This window comes from Manis pentadactyla, chromosome 4, assembly GCF_030020395.1.
Source record: "Manis pentadactyla isolate mManPen7 chromosome 4, mManPen7.hap1, whole genome shotgun sequence".
Lineage (NCBI taxonomy): Eukaryota > Metazoa > Chordata > Mammalia > Pholidota > Manidae > Manis > Manis pentadactyla.
In genome coordinates, this window is record NC_080022.1 from 15,348,074 (window position 1) to 15,359,443 (window position 11,370).

Consider the following 11,370-nt stretch of genomic DNA (forward strand, 5'->3'; position numbering starts at 1 on the left):
AGTGCTGTGATAAACATAGGGGTGCACATGTCTTTTACAAACTAGGTTCCTGTATTCTTAGGGTAAACTAGAAGTGGAATTCCTGAGTCAAATGGTATTTCTATTTTTAGTTTTTTAGGAACGGGCCATACTGCTTCCACAATGATTGAACTAATTTACACTCCCACCAGCAGTGTAGGAGGGTTCCCCTTTCTCCACATCCTTGCCAGCATTTGTTGTTGTTTGTCTTTTGGATGTTGGCCATCCTAACTGGTGTGGTGATATCTCATTGTGGTTTTAATTTGCATTTCTCTGATGATTAGCGTGGTGGAGCATCTTCTCATGTGCCTGTTGGCCATCTCTGAATTTCTTCTTTAGACAAGTGTCTGTTCAGCTCCTCTGCCCATTTTTTAATCGGATTATTTGCTTTTTAGTTGTTGAGGCACGAAAGTAGTTATAATCTTAAAAAACCAGCAACTCCATTCCCACACAGTAACATTCAAGTCACTGGAGAGATTTCTTTTGTGTGTGGAAAATCATTGTCCTCTGCTGTTTTTATTAGACCTGAAAGGTTACAGAAAGTTTATAATATAGTCCTTTCCTAAATATCAAGAAGAATCCTGTTAGAGGTTAGTAGTATTTCATGAGTTTGTTCCTTCATGTTATGTACATTAGAATAAGTCTTAGGGTATAACCTAATTAATAAATAATCAAACCTAACTTGAAAATTTATATAAATGCTTTAGGCGGAACTAACATTCTATGTGAAATACAATAACCCAAGAATTTTTAATTTACGAATTTCAACTCCTTATGGGGCAGCAAAAGTCAAATGCACATACTTTATTTTTTACAAAGCTATCACTGCCTAACAGGAATTTACCTTAATAACAGAAGCAGACAAAATCTCTTTTGAATAGTTCTCATGTTTTCTAGTCATTACATTAAAGGTGGAAATGGTCAAAGATCATCTATTCAATAGGCCATATTTTATAAACAGCACACCTCACCAAATGTCAAGCATTTAATGGTTTATAAAACCTTACATGTAGTTCTCTGATGCAATTCTTACTTTCCTAATTTTTCCTGTTCCTTATTTCAACTTGCACATTAAACAAACAAATATTCAAAAGTACTGTTTTTATCATACCTTCTCAATAGATTAAAAAAACAAAAGAAATGCAACTGATTTTTGACAAGGTGCCAAGACAATTCAATTAGGAAAGAACTATCTCTTCAACAAATGATACAAAACATGTAGATATCCACATGCAAAAGAATAAATGTGAACTACTTCATTTCATACAAAAAAACTAACTCAAAATGGATCAAAGACCTAGATATTAAGAGCTAGAATTTTTAAACTTTTAGAAGAAAAAAAAAAGCAAATCTTTGTGGCCTTGGGTTAGGCACAGCCTTCTTAGACACAACACAGAAGCACAAGTGGCAAAAGAAAATAAATTTGACTTCATCAAAATTAAACTTTTCTGCTTCAAAGGACTATCAATACAAAGACAACCCACTGAATAGGAAAAAATATTTGCAAATGTTACATCTGATAAGGGACTTGTATCCAATATATATATATATATATATATATATATATAAAGAATTCTTACAAACTCTACAATAAAATGACAAACCAATTAAAAACTGGGCAAAGGATCTGAACAGACATTTCTCCAAAAACAAATGGCTAATAGGGACACAAAAAGATGCTCAACATTAGCCCTCAAGGAAAAGCAAAGCAAAACTACAATGAGATACTACTTCATCCCACTGTGACAACCTATAATCAAGATAATGACAAGTATTAGAACCCACATACTTTGCTGGTAGGAATATAAAATGATGCACTTTGAAAAATAGTATTTCCTTTAAATGTTAAACATGGAGTTACCTCATAAAATCCAACTCCTAGGCATATACCCAAGAGAAATGAAAATACATCCACAAAAAATGTTCACAGAGTAATTATTCTTAACAGTAAAAAGGCTGAAACAACCCAAATATCCATAAACTGATAAAGAAAATGTGAACTTGGAATATTATTCAACAATTACATTAAAAAATTAGACATAGGAATAGAGGCAAGCATCTAGTATTGAGTCACTATGTTGTACATCTCAAACCAACATAATACTGTTCATCAACTTTATTGCAATAAAAAATCTTTCTAAAATTAAAACTTCAACTCAGCTACCACATTTTTTAAGTTACAAGGAAATACTGAAACATGCTACAACATAGATAAACCTTGAAAACATATGTCAAGTGAGAGAAACCAGCCATAAAAGACCACATATTATGCTTGTCCCTTTATATGAAATGTCCAGAATAGGCTAATCTATAGACACAGAATGTAGATTAGTATTTGACTATGATAGAGAGAATTGGGAGGAAATGGGGAGTCTAATGGGTTTCTTTGGGGATGAAAATGTTCTAAATTGATTGTGGTGATGGCTGTACAATTCTGTAAATATACTTAAAACTGAATTGTACACTCTAAATGGGTGGCTTGCATGGTATGCAAATTATCTCTAAAAGATGTTTTAAAATAATGGTTTTACACAAGCGAAATCTAACCTCTTCTATGTACTTTCACAGCCCTCTAGAATCTGGATCCATTATCTCACATTCTACCACAAGAATCCTCCGCTCCAAGCACACTGATCAGGAGCCTTACAACCCAGCATACACCATGCTTATTTCATAGCACAATCTCTGGTCATGCTAATCACTCACTCAGTACAATCCACTCCCCTCTGTCCATCCAAATCCTAACTATAGTCTTAAACTTTCAATTCTTTTTAACTTACCTTTTAGTTCTGTCTATTATATGCTATTTTCTAGGGCCAGGAAAGAGCAAAAGTCATCTCATTCACCCTTTCTTTATTACATTCTCCCATTCTAGTTTCAAGGTTCAGTTCTTTCCATTCTCAGTATAAAAATACTGTACTCTGGCTCAAAACTGGCTGGACTTACTTTCTTTTGTCACCTAGGTTTCCCTTCTTTGTCATTCCAAAATTCTGTTTGTTCCCATATTTCAATCCTGTTTCCCTAACCACACATGAATCCCTTAAGATCTTTTCCTCCTTCCTTCAACCACTCCATATAATACCAACATTTCCTGAAAACAAATTAAAGGAATTAAGGAGATATAACACATGTACACAATTCATAATGAACAAATACCACCCCAGCCACCAGTCTCTTTTTTTTTTTAGTATGCTTAAAAATACAGATGAAGATGGATTCAAAATGATAATTTTTTTTTAAATACCTAATTGCAGGGGGGAACCTGTCAAGTTACGGGAAATTTTAATGTTGTAAATAATGAAAAGCATGTAGGCATGGTAACTCAAAAACATCTGACTTATTGATAAAGGCTTGAGGTTTTCTCTTTCTAATGGGCAGTCATAACTTCTGAACTACAAGCCAAAGGCAAAATCGTAACCTCAAGAAAACCCTTCCAAAAAAACAAAAATAGTTCATTTCAAATTGATGAAGAATAAACTATTCAAAAAGTAGTTTTGTTGGCAGATAGTTAAGTAACAAAATAAGCAAGACACAAAACTGTACATGTAATTTGACCTTAAGTAGTGTTACAGAAAAGGGCAGAGTTCAAATCCATTAAAATTAAGTACATAGAAAAAAAGAACAGAAAAGAAATACACCAAAAGGTTAATGGTGGTTATCTTTACATACTAAGATTCCTGATTTGATTATGTGTTACTCCTACAATACTAAAATTAATTTAATATTAACATTTGACTATAAATGTTTTTCCTTTTTGGCCTCTATACCAAGCCTAATCCTCAGAATCTATACTTCAAATGAAATAGCCATTCTAGATAGCTTTGTCAACTGGGTCAGTGCTATTCCACCTCAAAGGGAATTATGGAACTATTTTCAATTCAATTACACATCAGTACAAAACTATTTTAGGGAAGCCTTGAATGCTGAAAGTGTGTTGTGATGCCCTCTGTATTAGCCCTAAAACTTATCTTAAAACTGATTTCCAGGCTCTAAGTTAACTAACATTTCATTCAACAAATATTTACAGACTTTTTACTATCTTCCAAGCACTGCTGTAGGTGCTGGCAATTCAACAGTGAACAAAACTGACAAAAATCTCTGCCTTTATGGAGCATACATTCTATTGATAAAATTTAATGTCTCTCATCAGTGTACACACACATTGGGCTTGGAAAAGTTCAAAACAACTACTCGTTAATAAAAGTCATAAAAATTTACATATTTCAAATGCACTTAAAATATTTTTAACTACCTCCAATTTCAGTTTAGGCTACAAAGAGTGAAAAACTGCTGCTTGGCAGCAAGCCAAAGAACTTGTAGTTGTTTGATAATTCAGAAGTGCTTGGGATCCTACAATATTTCATTGATGTAAACCTCAGCTGCAGTTTACATTTAGCTTGAGGTCAAATGCCTGGCAAATCATCAGGAAAACAGTTTCCTATTAACTCAAAGTATTATTACTAAAGTAAAAATATATTGTGTCTCATCACAGGAATTTATTCCAGAACTGACTTTCATTCATACCTCAAAATGAACTGTTATCACCACCCAGAGCAAGCCAGCAAGCCATCTGACCATGGCAACCTTGTCTTACGGTCTCCAGCCATCCCATGACAGACTATACAATCTCTGTTACTAAAGTCATAGAGGTATTATTTTCAGTCTCCTTGGCTAAATCCAACATTAATAAGCCAAGAACTAGAGGCTTCCTATATGAGCAAGCTGCCTCTCCTGTGATGTATGTAAGCATGCATCTAATATCAGTTAAGTCACTACAGAAATGTGTCACTGACCATCAAAGAAACTATTAATAGGTCTCTATAAATCCTTCTCATCTACTTGTAAAAACAAAACAAACCTCAAACCATAATCTTCAGAATCATAAACCATTATAATTCGAGAGTCACTTAATAATTAACTAGTCTAATCCCTTCATTTTAGAAACTAATACCCAGAGCAGTTATGTGACCAGTTCATAACATTTAATTTAAACAATTAAAATGGAAGAGCCAAACTCAAATCCACATTTTTTACTCCAAATTAGGAGAACTTCTCAACAGACCAATATTAATCTACTTATAAGGTTAGCAGGTACTGTTTTCAAGCCAAAATCTATCAGAAGGGCAGGGATGTATTGTAATATGAATGGGAAGGAGACCAGCAAAGGACCAAGCACAGAGATCAGATCTGGTATGTATCTTCTCATACCCTAATTCCTCAAGTTATGATGCAGAAGGTACTTGGAGTTACAGCAATTGTGTTTTGACTGATACATTCTCCGGTACCTTCTCTGGCTTCCCTGCTCCTGTTAAAAACCTGAAACATAACTGAAATTCATCTACTCGAGTTCTATGCAGCATCAACAGCAATGGAATTGGGAAAAGTCAGCTGGCAGAAGGAGAAAGCTGTGTAAACTTCAGGTAATTCTTATCCTTCCGATTTAGCTCAGATGTCTTCTAAGAAGACCTAATTCTTTCATCCCCTGGCTAGGCTGTTATAGCAGAGTATTCACTGTACTTGCTTCATGGTATTCTGTCCACTTACCTGTCTGGACTATGTTCTTTGAGGGCAAAGATTTTATCTTAGCCTTTCAACTCCAGACCTAGTACTAAGTCTAGCACACAGTAGGTGCTGACTAAATGTACAATGAATTTTAAAACCTACCACTTACACTGGAGCCCCAATATAATCATCTAAAATGTGGCTGTCCTATTATGATTTAAAACATGATTTTCAAACATTTTTTTAGCAGTAGACATTTTTGAAAATTATTACCAGAAACACCAATATGGAAAAGCAACACATCAGTCCTCAGGTGGTTAAATTCTGTGTGTGACAGAAAATACCTCACTTTAAGACCCATAATCTTGTAACAAGTAGCAGTCACAAAGGCAAGAGCCAATGTGACTCAGGCATCTGAGTAACTTTCTTTCCTCTTTACCTCCATCTTGCATCAGTTTCCCTCCTTCCTAGAAGAGGATCTGCTCTCTAGGAGTATGGATCTATCTTTATTGGTGGTGGGGCTTAGGAGCAGAGAGACCACTGGCCACTACAAAAGCTACAGAGTTCTAGTTGCTAGTTATAATGGTAACTTGCTGGAGGCCTGGCTAACTTCTGAACAAACAGAAACACGCACTGAATCCAACGTGGCAGACCTATTTCTATAGGAGGTAAAGATTACCCACTTGTCTAGCAGTATGTGGCTAGGAGCTAATTAAAACAAGGTACAATATCAATGCATTCTAGCTTTCTCCACAGAGCTCCTTTATTGTACATAGATCTTCCCATAGATATCAAATATAGGAGAGTATCCTCCTTTCCACTCCCACGTGCAGCAGTGTGGCATGATAGAAAGCACATAGTAGAAAGGATATTCATGGGCTTTGGAGCCAGTCACACCAGTCTGAACTGCAGACCATCACTTACGAGATAGACAACCTTGGGAATGGTACTTAACTTCTCTGCACTTCAGATTCCTCATCCTTAAAACATAGTACCTACTTCATTAGAATTCTTGTGAGAATTAAAATCAGGCACATATGGCTCCTAGAACAGTGAGCACTCAAAAAATGGATATCATTATTAATAATATTCAGATTTAGCTTTGGTAAAAAGGCAAAAAAGAAACCAAATGTTATTGGCTTCAGCCTTTATGTAAGATGAAACTGAAAATCAACAGAGAAAAAAAAAAGGAAAATTACAATATCAAAAAAAAAAAAAAAAAAACCAACCCACAAAGGGAATCTTTGTTTTTAATATATGTCACATTATCTAAGATGAAAGAGCAGAGGACACAGGTCATTTCAGGTCGCCACAGACCTTTACCAAATTTAGTTCCTTGAAAGAACCCACTGCACTGATTTTTCTTAACCAAACTGCCCCAAAACAGTTACTAGAATCCCCAGAAGTGTCAGCAACCCTGAGAGAAATTACACCCTGAAGCCTTTCCATATAAATAGAACACCATGTATTCATAAACAGACTGCAAAACTGTTTAAGTCAGAACTATATGGGCACTTGAATTTAAATTAATTCTTTAATTATGTAAAGGGTGAGCAATTTCCATCTAAAGTACCAGGCCTTTAAATGGGGGCCCCACAACCCCATGAAAATAAATGCAAGATTTCCTGTGCATGGAGAGTCTTCTGTGCAGAGAGCCTGTAAGCTTTCATCAAAATGTCAAAGCTGTTTGTTACCCAGAAAAGGTTAAGAATCACTTCTAAAATGCTCAACAGAGCCTCTTGCCATCTCATACTGAGAAGATGGGGTGAGCCTATCTCAAGAAGAGTATTCTGAAGTGCCAAGCTTATAAACTATTCACACTGGATGTTATGAAAACTCTAAGCATATTTCTCTCTTGCCATTAGCACTTTTCATACCAGGGTTTATCATCTATCACCCTCACCATCCCTACCCACCCTCCACCGTGTCCATCCTTTGCAGGCCCCATTCCTTGTTCTGTTGCAGTCAAAGGCCTCCACCTGAAATAGTCTGAAGAGCCTTCTATGCAATACTTATGTTTATTTAAGTAGGTTCCAGTTTATATTCAAATTCATAATCACCAGTATTTCCCTTCATTTCTGATTTGTCACTTTAACACTAAGTACAAAAGAAGGACACCTTATCACGCAAATTTCCTTTTAGTATTTTTACAAATTTAAAATAATATCTGAATTTATTAGTCCAATTCAAACACAATAGCGCCCATACAATGAGAAACTGGACATTTAATGAAGCCATGGAAAGAACAACTCTAGCTTTGCATTGCACCCGTCTCGATGCTTCAATGTGTATCAACTTTTCACACAACTAATTTCATCAAATAAATATAAATTCCCACACTTACTCAAGGAGGAAAAGCAGAATTGCTCTACTTCAATCCATTTTAACCAATTCCCTATTATCATTCGTAACATTTCATCATTGGTATGTTGTAATGAAATCTATAACCTATACTTCATTTACTATATAAGCTTTTAGATTTTAAGCAATTGTAATCTAGGAAGAGAAGATAGCCAAATTGTGAAATACATCAGGAAGAAAATGTCAGTTTCAATGGCACAATGCAAAGTGAATACTTAAAGCCACATAAAACCAAGTATCCTGAAATACTACAAATAGATTTAAAAATTGTCTCCATTGGAAATTAATCTTAAATGTACGCCCTTTAACAACTGTTGCAGTATTGCTACTTTTATGTTGCAACAACTCAAAGAGTTTTTCTAAGTCCTTTCTTTGTGAAAGGCACTGAAAAAAAGCACACTTGAAACACTTAAGTCACAACTCTTGGTGTCCAAATAATGCCACCAAATTCCACAAGCACCTTCATATTCAGCACTGTGGTCCTTAGTTATTACTTTGTACATCAAGAACACATACTACGGGCTTTTTATTTGTTTAATTGCCAAAACAGCTCCAATATGCAGGTAATGAATAATTTACTTTCCATGAAGCCATGGAAAAAGCAACTCTAGCTTTGTACCCTAGTCTCAATGCCTCTAGGTATAGGAAGTATAGGAACTCTCGGCCCTAACCAAGTATGGGCAATCAAGACCAAAAAAAAAGACTAAAGTTAGGAATTTATATTCACAAAGCATTAAGTGAAGATATGTTTAAGAGATAAAGCAATGCACTCCACCTTTAAGTAGGAAAATCAGTCAACCTCTTCCCCACAGTAGAACTAGGGATATTGATCAAAATCAACCCGGTTTTCCGTGAGCAACACTGAAGTATCTCCAAGCATTTTCAACCGCTAACAATTCTTAATTGAACAGAATCACGCAAGATAAAAACATTATGGAATCAGCACACACATCACACTGGAATGGGAATTAACTTTACTCTGCACCACACTGCCTGGACTGAAAAGATGTGGACTAAAAAAATTTTAAGGGAAAATGACACTTGACAGAAACCAAAACGATGACCTGAAATGACTCTAGAAGGGAGGTAACCTTTTCCTTCCCAAAGTATTCGATACAGACAAGAATTAAACTACAGACTGTGAAATCAATCTGTGGACCTCACAACAGTTAGTTTTTATTTGCTCAAACACCCTACTCTCTCTAGAAGTCAAACACACGATGACACCAATACAAAAACACAACACAGCTAACATCCAATGATCATTTATTGATTTACACAAATACAACGGATTGGGGGGAGGGGTGCAATGATGAAACGGTGTTCTCAGGTTGGTAATAACACCTTTCTAAATCTCCGTGAAATTCATGAATTCAACGTTTTACCTTCACCGGCTAGTTTTTGACTAAAATACCTCGTCACCAAGTCTTTTCAGTCAAAGCTGTCCAAAAATTCTACAATCGAGCAAATAACATGGAATTAGACACATTCAATACCAGACTTTCCTCCAGGAGCCCTGGTACCCTATCGACAGCAGGCCTATGAAGAGTGACTTAAAGCCCTTATTCAGCATTACACAAGCCTTCCAAGAAGTGAGACTTTTGGGGGTGATGGGTAATGTCAGTTAACTTCCTCTTCCTATAAAAAGGTCAAAGACAGGGAAGCGTCCGGTGTAACATTTCCTCCTCAGATCGCGTTCCACCACAAACCACATCACAACTCCCCCAATCGATAAAAAACATTAACCAGAAGGGGTGCTTTCTGTAAATGTTCACAGTAGACTTAAAATCCTACTTACCTCAGAAACGAGCTCAGTTTAGTTTCAAACAGGGCATTTACCAATAAAGTTTATTACGTATTAATAATAATAATTAGGGAAGCCCACGGTGCCCCGCTGCGGGGGGGGCTGAAGGGAGATGAGGGTGTAGTCCTCACAACAGAGAAAAGCCTCCCCTGCAGGGTTGGTCCCAGGCACCAGCAAATTCGGCCTAATCAGGGGGGAGGGGGTTAATGCAGGAAAGGCGAGAAGGGGGAAGGGTCCCCCAGCTCTAAAAGGGAAGGACTGCAGGAGCAAGGCCGAGTGGAGCCACCATTCACAGTATTGCCGAGGGTCCCGGGTCCCCCGCAGTGCTGCTTGCCGAGCACCCCGAAAGCTCCGGCGAAGCCCGGTGCCTTCCCCGGCTGGGTTGTGGCAATAGGCAGAAGTGTCCCCGGAGGGGCCACGGCCCCCTGCTCTGCGGCGACGGGAGCCGAAGGGGCGGCAGGAAGGTGAAAAGGATACTGTTGGGGCGCCTGGGTCTGGAGGGCCCTGAGGTTCGGGTGAGGAGGGGCCGCTGCCGCTACCGCCGCCGCCGCTGCCGCCGAGTGAGGAGGCGGTACCGCTGCCGCCGCCGCCGCCGCCGCCGCCGCTCCGGTGCCGGGTCCGGTTCCTGCTGCAGCCGCTGAGCCTGATTTCAGAGCCGGTTTCTGCGGTAAACTCATGGCAAAGCGAAGCCACCAACCCCCCCAGAGCGGGACCGGGCGCGCCGGGGGGCAGGGGCCGGGGACAGCGTGGGGACGGGATGGGGGCAGACCCGGGGAGGCGGCGGGAGCGGGGGGCCGGGGGCAGGCTGGGAGGAGGAGGAGGAGGGGGCCGGGGCCGGTCACACACGCCCGCCGCCGCCGCCGCCGCCGCCGGCAGCAGCAGCCGCCCCGCGGGCCAGCACCACCGGCTGCCGGTCTCCGTGACAACGCGACCCCGGGGGGGGGGGCCGGACCCGGCAGGGGCAGGAGGCGGAGAGACCGGACCTTTCACTGCAATATCCTCATGGGCCGGCGGCGGGGGATCTTTGTCCCCCTCCCCGGGGGAAGCGGCGCCCTTCTCGATAGCGGGGCTCAGGCGATGCCGGCGGATTTTCTTCACTCAACGAGCAGAGCATCCAACATGGCGCTGCGGCCGCCTCCAGCAGTCCGGCAGGACGGCCGCTCGGAAAACTTCGGGCCCTTTCGGAGTGCCTCGGGAGGCCGACGGTGGGAAGCCCCTTCGGCTCTTTCCGGAGACTGCGAACGGTCGGGATTCTTCGGAAAAACTCGGGGGCGTCTTCGGCCGCCGTTCGGGAGCGCTCTGGGGCTACCTCGCTTCCTCGGGAAAGAACTCCTGGGGTGCTTCCCCGCCACGCTGCAATGGGGGTGCAGGGCGAGGAAGAGACCGAAGGCGAGGTTTGGTCTGCGGGAGCCCTCCGCTGCCGCCCAGCCTCGAAGAAAAATGGCAACGGCCCTGAAGCCTGCGTTCCGCCGAGCCCTGCCCGCAGGGGCGGGAGGCGGTGAGGCGAGAAACCTCGGTTACAGTGGAACGAACCACTTAACCAGAGCGAAACCGCTGGATAGGAACCAGCCGCGTGCACCTATTAGCGTAACAAATAGCGCTCGCCGGCGCTTAATGGTGCGGTTCACGTCCATTGTGTAGACATTTCGCCCTCTTACACTCAGAGAGGTTACGTGGAATGAAGA

The 11,370-nt window shown here is 40.3% G+C and overlaps 1 protein-coding gene across 11 annotated transcripts in view; it reads right to left on the bottom strand.

Moving 5' to 3' along the window:
- Positions 1–10,649, bottom strand: part of EIF4G3 (eukaryotic translation initiation factor 4 gamma 3) — a 406,522-nt gene extending 395,873 nt beyond the window's left edge. For 6 of the 11 annotated variants that reach the window (XM_057499810.1, XM_036914545.2, XM_036914543.2 and 3 more), the window contains exon 1: positions 10,163–10,649. In XM_057499810.1, the coding sequence (XP_057355793.1) occupies positions 10,163–10,362 (200 nt within the window). In that variant the 5' untranslated portion in view covers positions 10,363–10,649. The remainder of the gene's footprint in view (positions 1–10,162) is intronic. The other 5 variants (XM_036914550.2, XM_036914549.2, XM_036914548.2 and 2 more) reach the window with 2 other exon arrangements.
- Between the last annotated feature and the right edge of the window lie 721 nt (positions 10,650–11,370).